The sequence below is a fragment of the Linepithema humile genome, chromosome 5, assembly GCF_040581485.1.
Source record: "Linepithema humile isolate Giens D197 chromosome 5, Lhum_UNIL_v1.0, whole genome shotgun sequence".
NCBI lineage: Eukaryota > Metazoa > Arthropoda > Insecta > Hymenoptera > Formicidae > Linepithema > Linepithema humile.
In genome coordinates this window covers 4817799-4836493 of record NC_090132.1, presented here as the reverse complement: position 1 = coordinate 4836493, position 18695 = coordinate 4817799, and the positions used below count along the sequence as shown (strand labels likewise).

At 37.9% G+C, this 18695-nt stretch overlaps 2 protein-coding genes across 10 annotated transcripts in view; one reads left to right on the top strand and one right to left on the bottom strand.

The window, feature by feature from the left end:
- Positions 1-18695, bottom strand: part of LOC105675447 (WD repeat-containing protein 47) — a 63554-nt gene that overhangs the window by 37667 nt on the left and 7192 nt on the right. For 4 of the 6 annotated variants that reach the window (XM_067355605.1, XM_067355606.1, XM_067355602.1 and 1 more), the window contains exons 2-4: positions 6924-7623; positions 6065-6668; positions 5470-5821 (exon numbers count right to left, since the gene is read on the bottom strand). In XM_067355605.1, coding sequence (XP_067211706.1) covers positions 5470-5821; positions 6065-6668; positions 6924-7604 — 1637 coding nt within the window. In that variant the 5' untranslated portion in view covers positions 7605-7623. Of the gene's footprint in view, positions 1-5469; positions 5822-6064; positions 6669-6923; positions 7624-16277; positions 17067-18695 lie in introns of those variants that run through there. The other 2 variants (XM_067355604.1, XM_012372617.2) reach the window with 2 other exon arrangements.
- On the top strand, positions 8499-12288 carry LOC105675449 (ras guanine nucleotide exchange factor B-like). Of its 4 annotated transcripts, none has more exons than XM_012372625.2 (7): positions 8499-8605; positions 8930-9397; positions 9690-9801; positions 10027-10142; positions 10670-10795; positions 11104-11295; positions 11602-12288. In XM_012372625.2, exons 1-7 carry the CDS (start codon positions 8585-8587, stop codon positions 11926-11928), a joined length of 1362 nt encoding a protein of 453 aa, XP_012228048.1. In that variant the 5' UTR covers positions 8499-8584; the 3' UTR covers positions 11929-12288. The 4 variants fall into 4 exon arrangements, with proteins under 4 accessions (XP_012228048.1, XP_012228047.1, XP_067211739.1 ...); XM_012372624.2 differs by having other exon boundaries at positions 9690-9861; XM_067355638.1 differs by lacking the exon at positions 10670-10795.

The window sequence follows — 18695 nt, the reverse complement described above, 5'->3', positions numbered from 1 at the left end:
GGAACAAAGATTTAAGTTGAGATTATCTATTCGGTACTTCGGGAGAATGTCTAGCTCTGCCAGAGGCAATACTGCAAATGTCATCGAGTGGCCAAGCGAGTAGTATTTACCGGCTTATGCACGGCGGCGTGGAACCGACGCTCCTAAGACTGCACGTGCTGCTGTGACTATTCTGTTTAGTGTAAGTCGGCCGATTGTTCGGAGGCTGCACGCACATCCGCTCGGCGATGCGAAATCGCGGCGTCGTCGGTTTGTGATAAATCATGCTTCCTGCACGTTTCTCGCCGTCGAATCCCGCGTCTTCACGTTTTCATCGCCAGGCTACCAGATACACGAGGCTTCTTCCGCGCGAGCAACTCCACTGCTTGATGAAATATCGAGGAAGAAATGTCTCACGAATTCTTCACGCGAACGAAACAACTCCGAAACGCGACGAGGCGAGTTCTCGACGTCGATCGCCTGACCGCTGAAGAAGCCGCGGAATTCACGTTTCGTTTTATTTGCGCGCGAGACTGGCGTGCGAGAGCGGTCACGCAGCAACGGTATGTCGCCGTGTGGCCGTCACAGCTGCGGGCGGTACCGAACCGATACTGTCGGCGAGGAAGTCCGACGTGGAGTATCGCGATGGAGCAAGAGCGGCGGCGACTGCGGCGGTGGCGACTACGATTCCGCCTGGCAGCGGCATTAGGCTCGACTGAGCTCGCCCGTCGGCTCCAGCTCCGCTCGTAATAACAAAGCGTATCGCGAACCTATCAGAGGCTGCTTTGATTCGCAGCAGCTCCCTCCGGCCGTCCATACACGCACGCGGCGCATCCACTGCAATCAGCTGTCACTGACAATGAGCGTGCAACCGTGATGCACACAGATACATCACGAGGGGCGTAGAAAGTTTTACGAGTTCTTGGGAAGTTCGAATGTAAATGTAAAGATAGACTGGATAAGAGGGAAAAACACGCGGGAAAAGCGCTCTTTTAACGGAGTGAACAGCGTGTCGAGTAAGTCTCGCTCTCCTTTGTGCATTTTGATAAATAGAAAGTTAAAGGGAAATATCGAGAACGATTCGATGAAATATGACAACAATAGCTTCCAATATCTGACAATTTTTCCGTTGGAGTTATGATAAATCGTAAAAATATTATTTCTGAATCGAGGCGGCATTAAACGACAGATGACAAGTGACAAATACTTCAGGAATTGCTTAATTAGCATCCAGAAGAATATCAATAAATAAAATAATAACACTGAAAATAATTGTATAAAATTATGTATGATAAATACGAGGGAGAGCAAAAAAGTAACCTTAATATGGCAATAAAAAGGGACTATAAATATTTCTCGACATTAAAGGTCTAAGTTGTCATTTTTTTAACTTCATTAATGTCAATTTGACGTTAATTTTGTTGAAAAAATTCCTCCGTTTCTTTGCTCTACTAATACAAAAGAAATAAAGAAAAAGAGAGCGAATAAATTTTTTGATCGACCTAAATAAATTTGGCCTCCAGCTGATTCAAACAACTTTCGAGTGAAAGAACATCGAGTGAAAGAGTACGCGAACAATCGCTTTCGGGAGAATCGCGCGTGGAACATCTGGCAGATGTCCTGCTTCGAAAGACAGAAGCTATAAGCGCCTCACAGTTATTTCTCGCAGTTAAAGTGATACACGCGAGAATCATCACGCGAGTTATACTTAATTTCACAACAGCTTGCATGTATCGCCACACTTTCTGCCTTACATCAACAAAATGAATGCGGAGCCCAATAAATTTTCAAACGGCGCTCAACAAACGATCTCGCTCATCGGCAATGAAATTCTCCGTTCTGCTTTCTTAAATTGTGCCCGCATTTGGAATTTTACATTCGAAACGCGAAATTTTTTCGAATGTCTAACAAAGTGTCAACGTGCTAAATAATTTTCGATGCTTGCGCGTCACTTTAGTTTTGCATTTGCTTGCATCGACAAACTTTCACGACTCACTCCGTTTCGGAATGTAGCTAGGCACGCTTACGTGGATATGGAATTCGCAATATGCAATTGCGCCACTACGTGAATATTCACGAACATGGTGCATTGCCTATGCACCTACAAAGTGTCTTGAAAAAAAATTCAGCGAACGTATTCTCTAAGAAATAATCGCGTTATCATAGAATTAAGAGAGATCTTTACATAAATATATAGTGTAACAAATTTTTCGATAAAATTCTACGATAAAATTATCAACTATTTTTTGAAAATTACTAAATAATTTATCAAATTTTAATAATTTTATAATTATTCAATTATTCTCTGCTCGGAAAATTATTCTATTTATTTAAAGTTTGTTTCTACACTCAAAAAAATGATCTTGCAATAATAGCTAAAATTTTCTAGGTGTAAAAAATTAACTAAAACAGATAAATAATTAGCAACTGTTGTGATATTGCATATGTAATTACTTAATCAGTTTAGATGACAGAAACAGAATATATATCTGTATTGTTTGTGAACTTTAAAAAGAAAGTTTCTCTAAAGCGCCTATCTATATAAGATCAATCACGTGTTAGATCATGCAATGAATAACATTTAGCAATGGTACCTAAATTTTTCAGAAGCTATTGCTAGAACATTACTGCTATAAATTCTATATGTGACAAACAATGTTTTCACAGATACGAAAAATAGCAATACATTCTTGTTGCGATATCTAGAAATCTAACTACATCAGCGAAATATTTTTTTGAGTGTATTTTATCACAAACTGTAATAATTATTTCATATCGATAAGTATATTTATTATATAAGCTAGCAGGCGAAAATATCAAATTAAAAGAAACGCGTTACACAATTATGCGTAATACAATTATGTAACACAATTATGTACTTTTCATTTTCTAACCGCTTGAAAATTACTGCAATAAACAAACTCATCGATGTGGAACAATTCTTCAAATGGTTTTTTATTCGTCTACAGCACCTGGAATGTTCAATATTAACGAGGCGCTTTGATTCGCGAAAAAAAAAAGAGACGATTTCGCGATTACTTCGTATTCCGATGATGTTTCAACAAAGCCTCGATTGTTACCGATGACGACCGCTCGCGCGTTCTAATTACGCATTGCATCTCGCCGTATACGCGCAAGTAGGTGGATGCGTTACGAGCAGCATCGATGTCGAAAGAATCCGAGGATCCATCTTTGGTATCAACATGCTGTCGAGTCAAGGTAATTTTCTACTTGTTATGGAAATTCAGTGCGTTACACCTTGAACAATCGACAGTAAAAGTGCATTTATCTTTACATATTCCCGCTTAGTTACAAATAATAATAAGAATAAAATAATTTGAACAATAGCAAATGTCATTCTTTTAGTTTTATAATTAAAAATCTCATAAATTTCTAAATAGAATTTAAGAATGCAGAGAGTGAAAGGGAGTTTTTTTACTTTTCAAATTCATACAACAGTTCCAAACAATTTTAAAAATCAACTTGTGCAAAAGAGAGAACTTTAATTATAACGTTTAAAAAAAACAAAATACTTCAAAAGGTAGCTTTATAATGTCACTGAAAATGGAACGCACCATCTGATAAATCTAGCAAATCATCAAGAATAACCACGTTTGTTGAACCCGAAGGATCAAGGGCTCTCGTTTGGCCTCTATCTCATCGACCGCGAAACATCACCGTCTCGCCGCTAAATACACCGTATTTCGCTGCTAACGAACTGTCAGACACTCGAGCCTCCTTTGGACCGAGTTAATTCCTCGACTCATTCCTCGAAAACGTCAACGTGACTGCTAACCAGACTCGTTAGTGCGTTCATGAAAACGTACATAACTACCAATGAAAATACTATTTAACTAGACGCGATGAAATAGTTATTAAGGAAAACACCTCTTGAAGTAATTACGCTACTTAAATATACTCAATGCTAGCTAAATATTTGCCAAAGATGAATAACAGCTAATAATAATTTTGTTACTATCATGTGTGTGTTAAAATTTTAATCTAAAATACTGCCTTTAAAGTATTAATTAAAATAATATAATTATAGTCGTAAATAAATAGTGATTTCAATTATACCACTTTTTCCCAATCTAGGCTACCCTACTTTATTTCTGAATTTTTATATCGTCGCGGTATCGTGATTTTATCGTGGTTAATTGTAAAATATTTCTCTTAAAAAACGCGATTTTACTAAACAAATCAATTTTTTCATTTTACATAAATGCATAATATCCGAATCATGGTCGAATATAAAAATTTAGGTCAGGCGTAAATATGTGAAGTTTACATATTTATACGCACTTTGCAGGATATAATCACGCATATGAATGAAACAATGTGAGTATAAATATGTATGTTGCATACGCGTGAATCACTAATAGGATAAAACTATTGACGGAAATTGTATGGTCACGATTTTGCTTTATATTCTATTTAAAATGTATCCGGTTTCCGGTTGAAGCACAATCAGCGGCCGGTGCCAATGAACCGTGATCAAATTCCAACTTCAATTGTGACGTCCATCTCTCAGTAAATAACGTTCGCTTTCTCGAAGGTTACATATCAATGAATATTCATTAAACTCACTTTTTAAGGTTGATGCGCGTTGTATGCAATGTCAGATAATAAATTTATAAAACTATACTCAAAGCTTTCTAAATTTTATGCTACGTTAATTCTATACAATTATTAAATCTAAATATTTTAATAAATATTTATCAAAATTTAATAGTTTCTTGAATAATATTTTTGATTTCAAATATGTTACATTTTTTATGTTTAATTTTTCATACGATTTGATATTAAGATTCACATGCATTATTTAATAAAAAAAAGCTATTGAAACTGAAATAAAATTTCTTACTCCAAGAAGCAGTTTGAAAGTCAATGCTAAGCAGTCAAAATAATCAGCTTTTTTAAACAATTCTCGCAGGAGGGTTCGAAATAATATAGAAGCAGGAGGGTAACGCGTTATTTCGATCGATGCCACATGGGTGTCTAAATCTGTGCTGCTATTCTCGGCACATGTTTTACCACAATAAACTCGACAAAGGCTTCCCGCTATCGCCATCTCTTGGAGAATGCAACGGGCTACGTCTTCTGATTGAATGCTCTCGGAGCAACAGAGCTATTTCTTCATAGACTATATAGACTATACTGATTGTGTGTACATATAAACTATGCGATAAAAATATGTTGTGCAAATTGTCATCTGTACTGTAATAATTTTCCTAAGATACCTCTCCAAATATATCTCACAATTTCTCAAACTACATATTTTTTAATGTCTTGTTAATTAAAAAAATGTATCTACTTCTCTGACACTGAAAATTATAAGTGTAAAATTTTTTTAATTCTCTTTTAGAAATGCCGTCTGGATAAAAATCATTATTGAATCTATTCAGTAATTGATACTGTAATTTTTTATCGCTTAGCTATAACGCTTTCGCTATAATTTCGCAATGTGAAAATATTGGAGAAATCACTTACCCTTCCCCCTGAAGTCTATTATCGGCTACTTGCACGGGTAATGGTGCCGTTAGCTGCCTGACTAATTCGTCTCTCTCTCTTTCCTTTTGTTGAATGGTCTCTTGCAGCCTCTGTTTCTGCTTTTGATACTCCTTAAACAGACCACCGTTGTAGCTCTGCTCGAGGTGCTCGCCAGGAGCTACGGCTGCTCTAACCGGAATCGCGGTCGGTTCCGTAATTTTGGCAGCGACTCCCGTAGGTTTTTCCGACAAAGAGTCTCTCCTAGAACTCCTGGCGGTCGAGGGCGCCGGTGATTCCCTCCCAGCCACTCTACGTTCTGGAGTGGAGGTCACTGAAGGATCTCCTTCCACACCTATTACGAAAATTACAGATTATTTCGAAATAATATAGAAGTTCTCGATGTGGCAGAACTTCATTTAATTGGAATAATTTGTTAGTTGTAAAATTAATAAAATTAAAGTTAAGTATACATTAAATAATAGAAATTACTTAAAATAAATTAAATTTTTTATCAATTATGCAGAAATTATATTATTAAAAATATGTGATTGAAATTATATAAAATTAGAGTTGAAAATTGGTGATGCAAGTTCACCTTCGGGACTCTTTGAGTGTCCTCTCGTCCTCGGCGGAGCCTTAGGTTGAGCATTCGTCATGGTCTCTTGTATCGAAGGTAGCTGCTGGAACTCGGCGTAATTTGAGCTAAGGAAGACGTCGCCCTCGTTCTCGAAGAGCCTGTCGACGCTGGTGTTCATCAGCTTGTTGTTCTTGAAACCGGTCAAATGAAAACTGGCGAAGGACGACCGCGACATCGGATTGACGTCGCCGATGGACAGCGCCATGAGCGCCGCCGATGGTATGGATGTGTTCTTGGATCCGGGACTTCTGGGTCCGAGGCCAGCTTCCAGAGCCGGTACTAAACTACGGGACATCATGTCCGCGGCGGATCTCGGCCTGGTAAACGGCATGGCGCTGTGCGGAAAAGTCTTCGGCTTGATTGGGGTTATCAGCATATGCTCGGTCCACGAGGTCTCTAAGGAGGGCCTCTCCAGACGTTCCACGTCGACATTCAGGGTTCTTTGTGCGAAGGGTACAGCAAATGTTTCGGGAGGTATACTTTGAAGCCACGAGAGCAAACTTAAATCCGAATCGCTAAAACCCACGGATCCGTCCAGTAGCCTCGAAAAACTCATCTCCACCTGTAACATAAAAGCATAGAAAAAAATTAAGTATATAATTAAAATTAAATTAAATGTAGAAAATAAATTTTAAATCAACTACTAGAATTTATCAGCTAATTATCTAATCCACGTTCAAATACATAAATAATTGTGAAATTTCAATAGACGTAACATGTATTTAAATTATTATTATTATGCAAAAAAAAATATTAGACCAAATTTCTAATAAATTAAAAAAATAATAATAATAATACAAAAGATGAAAAAAATCACCTGTTCGCTCTCTTTCGATCCGGTGGCTTTCGCTTGGCAGTAATTTACGCAGGACTCGTACAAGATGCCCTTGATGATGAGTTGAATGAGCCGGTCGTTCTTCGCCGAGGTGACAGGATGCGCGGAATCGGAGCCCTTCCTGTCGCCCGGCAGGAATTTCTCGACTAAGGGATGCACCTCGCGAAAGCATTGCACCCTGGCGTTGCTGGGATTCCAGTCCTTGTACTGCAGGTGGTCCGTCAGCCGCGGCAGGGTGAGCAACAGACACAGGCTGCTGTACTCCTCCTTGGAGGGCGCGACCTTTTCAAGATCGCTCAATACCTTGACGACCTCCTCCACGGCGTTGTCGACGCTGCCGTTCGTGCCGGCGGCGATGACGTTCGCCTCGGACTTGATGCACAGCAATTCGACGTACTTGTGGCGCAGGATCGAGTACGTGAACTTCCTCATATCGAAGTCCGAGAGCGCCTCCAGGGGCTGGATGAACTCGAGCACGTCGTCCCATTGCCCGTCGAGGATCAATTGGCGCAGGAAGAGCACGTCGTCGCTGTACTGGCCGTTTATCACGCCGGTCTCGCGTTCGAGCGAGAGCTGCGAGATGTGAAGGTCACGGCTGTGGAGGAACTCCAAGGTCAGTCGCACCACGTCCTCCTCGCGCAGCGTCAGGTGCGCCGCCGGCATCACGTACCGAATACGCAACCTGGACAATTTCCAGAACAAATCGGCATGTTATTATGCCTCGATGCATTCGTCACGGATCGCACAATCTCCGAGATATTTTGCGAAAAAGACATTTATTGAGGAGTAAATAACTATTGAGAAATGTCGGTATCGAATTGAGTTGTTGCGTAAAACGCTGTTGATGTAATTTTTCACTCACTCCGTGAAATGAGGAAAATATCAAAATTATTACCGCGATTATTATGAGCAATTTAATAACACGTTAAAAGACATTACTGTGTAAAATGTAGGAATTCTGAAATTGTAGCTTAAATTTTTGCGCGATTTATCTTTCGCTGTCGATCTCCGCGTGTTGTACGCAATAACGATGACGAAAGCGGCGCAAAAGATTTCTTAACGATATGTGCATTCGAAGAGTGGTCGGCAACGAGAAAGAAGTCTAGATCAACGTCTGGGCTTCTAGCCACCCACTTACGCGATAATTAGAGCACGTCTGCGGAAGCACTGGCCCCGAAGTGCAATGAACTCTCGCAAGGAAGTGCATTTTCGCGCATTCCATATATGCATATCGTTTACTAGATTGCTTTTGCAATCGTGCATTTTATAACAAACGGAAATTCACATGATGATTGTTATGTTCGCGAGAAAATGTCCAAACACCCACTGAAACGCTTACGATGCAACGCAATCATGTATTGTGTTGGTCAAAACAATGCAACCGTTTAAATCAATAATAATTACCCAATTGAATAATATTTTTTAGAAAACATTTAAGGATACGTTCGCATTTCTTTCTTAAACGATTTTACAATAGGCGCAACATATACAGATTAGTCAAATTGCAACGCAAGCAAAACTCGTTGCGAACATCAGCGATTTTATAAGCTATTTATACTTAACGAGAGGTTGAAGTGTCGTATCAGTCGCAGACGAACAGGAAGAACAGTAACAACAGTGAAAACAGAAGGGAAGAAATCGAGATGCTTCTACATCGAGGATTAGTGAGTAAAAATTTCTCATGAGTACTTTATATTTATTTGTCTTGCATTTAATTTCCGGAATTTATTTCCATAGAAAAATAGAATATGCAAGTTATTAAGTTAAATTAATGTTGAGTAGCAATTTTAACAAAATTAATAAGTTTACAATAAAATAATTATTTTATTCGTTATCTATATTTTTTATTAAAATTTGTATATTTAAATATTTCTCTAATAAATGAATAAATCATTAACCAACAATTTGGAATTATTTATAAAGAATTTATGAAGTAAATTTTTACTTTTTTTAGAACAATTTGCATAAAGTTTGTTGGATTATTTCAGTTCTTAGCGACGCTAATATCAGCAGTCAGCGTCGTATTTGCCGACATCCTCGTTCAACCTGTTACATACAGTGACCAGCCAAATAATGTGCAACCTGATTCAGATTATATTTGCCTTGTGCCGATGGAAGAATCGTATGCACAACCAGATCAATACGTAGCAATAGCAGAGCCGCAGCAGCTTCAAGCAGAGCCGCAGCAGCTTCAAACAGAGCCGCAGCAGTTTCAAACAGAGCCGCAACAGTTTCGAATAGCGTTCCAGCAGCTTCAAACAGAGCCGCAGCAGCTTCAAATAGAGCCGCAGCAGCTTCAAGAACATCCTGATAATTCAAATTTGCAAACTGTAGAATTTATACAATTAGCAGAGCCGAGTTATTGGTCCTCTCATGTTTCTAGAAGTCACGGAAGTTACACAAAGATAGGAGGCCGCGGATACACGCGACCCACGGTGATTATTAAATACCCTAAGGTTGGTAAATATTTATTCCACTCAATTATTCGTAACAAAAGAGAAGATTCGATGCTAATCGCAACATTCAAACATAGAACAATTATTATTATAGTTAATTTTATAATTAATAAAATAATATTTATTTCGTATTATTATAATTTTATGATTCTTCATATTTTATATTAATATGTGTGGCATACATGACATCAATTTATATTATGTAGTAAAGCCATATATACATTGTATCATTTTTAGACAAATAATGTCTCTGAATTCTATTGAAGTTTTCTTAAGTGCAATATTTACTTAGTCAGCGCATCGCCGATATAGAAGATCAACCGAAACTACAAGCAATGAATCCAGCGAGCCTGCGAGCACTACGTATGCCAATGATGTGGCCGAGGAGTCGGCCTTAGTCGGCGGTAAGCTTCTTCAGTTCAATGGCTCTTTACTTCCAAAAAACCAGCTCACCGATACTAATAGTAAATACTTAATGAACGTTACACACCTTGATAAAATAACTAATATATCATATTTCTTAAAAATAACTCGTTTTAAAATATTAGAAATTCCAGTAAATCGCGAATTCTGTAACATACTGCGGTATATTGATCTTAAAATAAATCCGCCTTGAATATAAATTACAGATAAGCATGTGACAAGCCATCAGCTCACCAATGACGACGCCGCAATTGGAAAAGAACAACTGGATCAGGAAGCACTTTATCAAGATTCACAAAATGCACAATCCGATAGCAATAAGGTAAATATTCTAACACATATTTGCTTAATTTATATCTATAAAATTTTTCTTTGATTTATAGCAATTTTATTAATTATACCGTTGATATAAATCTTTCTTTACGGAAAAAAATCTCTCAAGTTCCAATTCATACAATTCATTATCTGCAATCTCGAGTAAAAAATAATGTAAATTTTTCTTGTGTAAAAAGAACAAATTATTTCTGGAAATCGTAAAAATATAAGTTTAAATAAAAAATTAATGTTTTAAATTGAAATAAAAGAATATAAGAATATATATTACAGATTTATAAAATATATTAATAATTTTAATACATTGTTGTTAATACTGTAATTTTATTAAGTTTTAATTGGTGCAATTTTTGCTTTAGAACGAATAAAAACTTTTAGAGATATTTGATTTTAGATATAAAGTACGATTTTTTGTGATTTATGATAAAATGTAGTGTATATTTTCACAGTCTTTACAATATAAAATATAGTAGATATTCTCATACAAATAATGATTAAAATACATTCTAACTGCAGAAAAAGAGATGTGCCATTGGAAGGTCATCACAATACGTAGAAACATATACATATCCAAGTGCCAACCATCCCCTTTTAAGATCGAGAAGACAATATACAGAATATTATATACCGAATCTGAATCTGGTAATCAAGAATTTTCCGAAAGATTACTTAGACTACAATTTAGACAATTTAGATTTAGACGACGATTCAGAGAACAATTACGACACAAATACGAGGAAAAAATATATTCTTTTACCTATATTCTATATTTTACTATTCTGCCACATAACATATTACTACGTTACCGATAGATATTTGATTTTGGATATAAAATACGATCTTTTGTGATAAAATATAAAATATTCATGCAGTCTTTACGATGCAGGAAATAATACGTAATATTTTTAGAGAAAGATACAAATAATGATTAAAATGCACTCTAATTGCAGGAAAAGAGACATGTCATTACAACCAGGTCACCAGATAATATAGAGGCATATGAACATCCAACTGGCAACCCCCTCTTAAGATCATATACGAATGTAATTCTACGAAGAGCGCAACCATCCAGCAACCTCCAGAGAAGTTACAATCCTCTCCAAGAGTATAGTAGCGACACAATGCGATGGAGGAGAAGTCTGGTAATCAAGAATTTTCCGAAAGATTATTTAGACTACAATTTAGACAATTTAGATTTAGACGACGATTCAAAGAACAATTACGACACAAATACGAGAAAAAAATATATTCTTACCCATATTCTATATTTTACTATTCTGTCACATAACATATTACTACGTCACCGATAGATATTTGATTTTGGATATAAAATACGATCTTTTATGATGAAATATAATATATTCATGTAGTCTTTACGATGCAGGAAATAATACGTAATATTTTCGGAGAAAGAAACAAATAATAATTAAAATGCATTCTAATTGCAGAAAAAGAGACAGGCCGATCTATCATCCCTGACAAGTTTGACAAGTGATGAGTCCGTCTCAAAGATGCCATATACGATTATGACTCTGGGTGACTGGATGCAAAGAGCGATAGGCGCTAGATTGTCCGACTTAACATCCAATCCTCTCCAATCCTCCAATCCTTCCAATCCTCTCCAATCCTCCAATCCTTCCAATCCTCTCCAATCCTCCAATCCTTCCAATCCTCTCTTAAGAAAACATATTCGAAGCCAATATAGCTGGCCTCCTAAAGACTCTGGACCTGTACAAAAGGTTGACCATTTTGTTGATGATGAGCGTTATTGGTGAGGTAACTCATATTTTATGTTACGCTAATTCTGTCGCGTAACTTTTATATGTATTACTGCCTCACTCCTACCGCGACTTACAATGCACCCGTTTTACCGCACGATTTCGTCCCAGGCTTATTATTAGTAAGGTACTGTTATAGATACGATGTTATTATCGATTTACATCGCGTCACCTTGGAGTAGCGAGTCGATTGACCGTAATTATTTTTCATGATCTATTTGTTATAATTACTCTCGTACGCAGCATTTTATGCGAGCGTGCGTCTCTTATTAATTCCGTCCACTTATTGTTAGAAGTTGAAGTTTTATGTATGTAATAGTGTCTTAATAATTAATAAACTATAATGCAGCATCATAATTCTATGTTTATTCTATCATTTTATGCGCATTCTTTCCTTTTAAAAATGTAATTAATTAATGAAAAGATATTTTCGAGATTAAGCGAAAGCGATTAAGCAAAGACCAATAATATCCGGATCCTATGTTCAAAATCATGAATTTTCATCAAGGGGGATAAACTGAAAATACTTTCACTAAAAAACCAGACTTTGATTGTAGCTGGTAGGTATACGCAGTGATGAAACGAGAATTCAATTTCGGACAATTTGCCGGGAGAGTTAATTGAGCCGAATGCGGGGAGATATATCGAGGCGTCGTCCGTCTGCTAAATGTGCGAATGCCCGCCGGAAAAGGAGGGCAAACACTGATCGAGCAATTTCTGATTCGCCCTCGGGACGCATCTCCCTGTGATGAAATACAATTTCTTCGATTCCGCGGAAAGTTCTCGCTGGAGGATGCGCGAATGTTTATCTTTCGTTACACCGAGAGTAAACATCGCGCGGTGCGAAACGCGAAGGAGCTGATCGTGGGATTATATTTATCGTATTTTCTCGAATGGAGTTAAATGACAGGCATCGGCAAACTATCGTCGATACAGATGACGTGACACACCAGACAGAATAAATAATAATCCTTGGCAAAACGTTTTACGGAGTCAATCGACGGCGATCGCGATGCCCATTGATCGAGACGCATCGTCGATTTCTTCAAATGGATGCAATGACTGGCGACTGCCGGTTGCAATGGGTCGTAAACTCGTCGTATAATAACGCACGGAGGTAACGGAGCAGTGAAGCGTTTAAAGTACGTTGAAAGTTATGAAACGAGACATAAAAGGTGTGCGCCGTATGTTTACAACGATTTAATTATCGCTGCTGCGTCAGCCCTATCGCGCTGGAAATTTCGTTCTTTTGTATGTAAATTCAGAGACTTCCTTTCAATCTAACGCCGTTATTTTTCCCTTCCTTAATCGAGATAAAAATTTGCAATAAAAGTTTTAATAATAGATTGAAAACATATTGATAGTCGTTTTAGTTCTATAACGGCGCGATACGATACGGTTGATTGATTCGAAATTTAGGAGGAAATATATTCACCAGGCGGAAGTTACGGAACTGTTAACGAGTCGTTCCACTAGGTTTACCGGAATAACAGGAATCGGTTGTGCTGTTCGTAACAGGCGAGTTAACCCTATAATTAAGCATTTAATTAACCGGTTAATGAAGAATCCTAATTGTTTGCCAAAATGTGCACATTGGCTTATTATCACTTTATGTCTAAATAATGTAAATATAGATTTTGCATTTTGTTTTTCAAGATTAAAGACTCTTGATATGTTATATTCTCATAAATAAAATTAGAAAGTATAAAATAAAAAATAGAATTTAATTTATGTCTTTAATCTATCTGCGATTTTTAATATCTAGATCTTCACTTTAATCTGTAATTTTCCAGTTCTTAAAAAAAGTTCTTACTTTAAAAGCTTAAAAAGCTTTTAACGCAATTAATACTTTGGATTTTCGAGTCTTCCTCAATATTTTACTTATCGTTGGTCATTATTAAGCATAGAAATCTTTGAATATTTCAGTAATTCTTTGTTTCTCGATAAACGAAGCGGTCTCTTCTCATCGTACAGGAAGTACGATTTGGACTTCAGTTCACAAAAGCGAAAAAACTTCAACGTAAAAACCGTCATCGCCGAGTGAATTTCAAAGGGAACGCTTGCAAAGTTATAGTGCTCGAGCTTGTCACTGAAGTGCGTTTCGCTGCCCCCGACTTTAGCATCTCCTTGACTCTTTGCCCGTTCTTTATCCACGTTTCCCATCGTTCATAATTCCAGCTCTTCGCCATTCACACGCCTATTCGCGGCATTATATGCACACAAACGACAAGGATCGTTCGTTAATTTATACCGCGGCCTTTGAGGAAATCCAATATAACGACGCATCCTTCCACAGAATTAATCGGATATGCAAACGAGAGAGACGAGGCAGTGTATTACTTTCACAGGTCACTCTACGCACCAATCGATTTCTCCAGCTAACTAGACGATAAAAGTTCCGTAATCGCAGGAAGTGCGGATATGTGAGCTCTATGATCTCTCATTCGCTTTAATATTTATAAGTACTGCGAAGTTGATATGCTACTTCTATCATACGCCTTGCATTAATGCTGATATGGTATGTTATTGGCCGAAGCCATGCATGACTAAAAAGCTACGGGCTTATAATCCCGCGATTATTCCAACACGAACTTCGTAAACAAGAAGTTTGGAGACATTAATTATAGTCGTTGAAATTATACGACAACGATGGTGTAAATCGTGAACAAAATTCCATGTCATCTTCTATTGATCTACATACTGATACTCGCACTTATTATCTCATGACATAAAATCATTTTACATCGTAGTATTTTAATAAGGCAGCGACATGTTAAATATCCGCGAAAACCACTTCGTATTTTGAGATAACGGAAATGTGACCTACATTAGTACACTGTGTGGATAGTTTTTCTCGGGGAAACCGGAGGCACGAATCCGCCGAAGAATTTACTTTGCCCGCAGGAAAAAGCCGGGGAATATTGTCGCGTGGTGCCTATCTCCGTGGGTAAATCAAGCGTCGAATACCGGTACCGGACCCGACTCACGGGGTCAAAGCTGACCCGCTGAATACCTCTATTACAGGATGGTTAATGGTTCTTTTACACGGCATCCACCGCGAAGAAAACCCTCTAGAAATCTTGCGTCCGCTTGATGAAAAAGGAAGTAGGAAGCTTGCTTTCACGAAACGCTTGCCTCCATCGCTAAGCATTAAACGCTCTGCCGACTTTAATATCACGCTATTGCAAGAATTAACGCTAAATGCGTCGTGAGATGAAATCAACGCTAAATCTGCCACTAAATTAAATTCGTCAACGCTAAGTTCCTGGCTAAATTAAATAAAATTTCTCAGCGCCAAATTAAACCTCTCAACGCTAAATTTCGCTACATTAAACTTGCCACCGCTGAATTCTAAATTTAGAAAATTTGCAGCACGTGTACAATAAATGTTTTCTCTCGCGGTATTTCCGCATGATTGGCAAATTGCGAGCAATTACAATAAACGTCGCGTACAGTGATTACCTATAATCAGAGTAAAAGCATCGTTAATTGTGTCATCCTTCACACGAGACTAAACCTTGCTGTATTTCACGATGACTCATCGGTGCGCCTAGTTTCGCGTGCAGAAACAAAATTGCCGACGATGTGTCTCCGATTATAGATAATCATTGATGGCGTTTGTCACTATATACATGATGAAACTGTCTTTAGCTATTAGAACGCGCGATATATCGAACATGTAAAAGTGGAGAGAAATTTACAAGTGTTGACGAGCATCCTTGTCGTATCATCCTCGAATCGCATTATAAAAAAAAGTGAAACTAGACTATTAAGATTTTTGCTATCAATGGTTACCTCTGAAATGTGGAGCATTGAGCCATTTGATCATGTAAATTGTAAACGAGAAATTGAGATAAGGAGTCGCAACACCTCCTATTACACTTATCGACGAAAGCGTTGTAATTTAAACTGGATGATCATATCACTGCGTGAGTCACTTGACTTGAAGTAGGTTCTTATCTTTCGCAGAAAATATTATAATGATAAAGAGAAGAAAAAACATGAAAGTGAAGAAAAATTGTAGATAGAATACTTAATGCAAAATAAACTAGATTTGCTAGATAAAAAACGATAATTGCTTCTACAATATCTAATGCAAATTATTTGAAAGAATATGAACCATAGAATTTTTATTCATATTTAAACGACTAAAAATTGATTGATTCAAATAAAATCAAAGATTAAAATAAAAACTATTTTAGCACGATCTAATCTATAAATAGAAATTTTATCATTCAGCATAAACATTGACAGAAAAATATATATATTTATGTTATAAATATTACGTTTATATTATTGTCGAGTTCTACATATAAAAATATACTAAAAGCAAATAATATATTTACTTTTTCTGGACCGCGCGTTTATACGTCCTGGACATTCACGCGGAATGAAGATAAGCCGTGAATTTCGTGGCAGTGTACATCACACACACACACACACGCGCGCGATGCAAAGGATGCGAGAACACAATCAACGGAGCACGTGGTCGAGTGACGTCGCGCGACGCACTGACTCGGCGTTGCCGGACATCGAGACGCCGCTGCGACGGCGCCGACGTATCGCCCGAAAAGAGCACCCTCGCGATTACGGTTTGCAGACAAGAGCGACGCGCACCGGTATATATCGCGTCATACGTGCAAAAGTCCCCATGCGAGAAAATCGATCCTGTGAGAGTCTCGGGTGAGTAATCTCATACAGTCACGAGGTGTAAAGGAAGACAATGATATCACTGATGAACATTCGAACGTAATATCCGTTAGGCAAAATAAATTACCCGGAAATATCAAGATGTGAATAGAAGTGTTGCGAATCGTTGCCCAATATTGAAATTAGAATGCAAAATCTTTAGCGCAATTTATCCATCGCGGCGTACGATTTAATATTATAAAAATCAAATTAAAATAAAAAAGTTTTATGACAGCAAATGCTATGGTGAAAATTTTTTCAGTATTTCAGTTCATACTTCACCGATTACTTTGGTTCACCGGTTAAATTAATTGAATTAACCTTTACCGGTTACGTTAATTAAATCAACCTTCACCTTGTATAAAGTAAAGAAAATAAAACGTGAACGCTCTCCCTTGATGAGCGTTTTAATCGAATCTCCAATTAAATACAATTACAGCCAAAGACAAGTGGTTTGCGACAAGGAGTTCTCGAATATCGAGCGTTGAATTAAGGCGAGAAGTTTTAACGAGCAACTTCTCGATAAATCTCGCCGCATCGACGTCTTTGCGAAGCTAATCGCGAGGTACCAGTCTCCCGTGACCTTTCACCGGACCTTCACCTACGCAGCAACCTTCTCCGGAATACCTACGGTCAGATCGAAGAACTTCCGCATCGAAGAAACATATCGTTGACCGCGAGTGCTCGCAGTTACCTCATCACCGAAGGCTCGTATTCACCCATAAGTTGTTTTTGCAGAATCGCGACGGTCGAGAAACGGTGGACGAAGCGAATAACGGCGAATTCACAGGACGAATTCTCGCGAGCGTATCGGGCAATCTCACTAAAAAAAACTGCAGGCGAATACTTCGCGAGCCGCTTGTGCGATTGCAATTAGCAACGAGTTAATGTTGCTACTCGCCGAATGCAATGTAAAGCTAATTGACTACATCGTTCACTGCGTAGAGTGTTTCAAAAGATACGTGTGCAAGGGGTTATTATGCTGAAATTAATTTACTATACCTGCATGTACCGTTTCGAATTGAAACTCGAATTCCGGAAGAAATAATTGAAAATTAATATGTAAGTTTTGACCCCGAAGAGTGATCGGCTTCGTTAATAAAAATCTTTTCCCGAAAAAAGTAAAAAATTAAAAGTTATTTATAAAATGTTACCGATAAAATATAAATAATTAATATGAAGCTGCAAAACTGTTGTATTAACATCACGTGTAAAAAGTGGATCGACAAAATGAAGTTAAATGTTCTCTGAAAAACGCAGCCGCGCCTGTGCGCCTCAACGAATGTGTCGAGCGAAGGATATAAGAATGGACCCGACGAAGTCGGCGCAGCGCGACGGAACGTTCTGGAGCAACGTCCGTTCCGGGCTGCGTGCTCCCCTTAATTGAGCGTACACTAATCCTCCTTTCCTTCGTCGTCGGTCGTGGGGGCTACGCGGCGCGGCGGTTTCCTACGTGTGGTCGCGCCTTAATTGAGCGTGCGTCCACTTCGAGTCAGACGATTCTTCTTCGCCGTCCTTTCTTGCCATCCCGGCATTAAATCGTGCTCACGTACGCGCGTAATAAATTGGAGTCGTGCACTTTGGGAAAACCGTATTGCTGACGGTGTCTTAAGACGGAAGAGCGACCGTGAAGAATGCGATTAAGACCGTGTAATTCAGTGTAACTCTTGATTAAAACGCCAATTTCGGTTTTGTCGTGTCGAGAGAGCACGAAAGGTTAAAGCTTCTTAATAGATATCGCACTATCTCGGATTACAAGGTCAAAAGCATGGAGATCTGAATAATTCTCGCGCCTTACACCTACACTAACTTTTTCTCGTGAAATCAATACTCTGCTTAATGAAGCAAGCTTGTAAAATATAGTAAGAGAGATTCGTATATTCTTTTTTCCTTTTCGATGAAACTGCTAAGATGTATATTAAAGAAAAAGAGATTCTTAGAAAAATTAATATCACTATTAATTGTTCTTCACGAAACTGTCAAAGATTTAGAAAATCAAAATGGAAAAATCAAAAGGTTCAACTAAATCGATTAAATCAGTTCAATTCAATCGATTCAATTTCAATTAAATCGAT

Excerpts from the sequence above, each read along its gene's own strand:
- LOC105675449 (XM_012372624.2), top strand. The coding sequence starts at position 8,585 with ATGCTTCTACATCGAGGATTA. Across the intron at positions 9,398-9,689 it reads TGATTATTAAATACCCTAAG|TCAGCGCATCGCCGATATAG; the intron begins GTTGGTAAATAT and ends ATATTTACTTAG. Across the intron at positions 9,862-10,026 it reads CCAGCTCACCGATACTAATA|ATAAGCATGTGACAAGCCAT; the intron begins GTAAATACTTAA and ends TATAAATTACAG.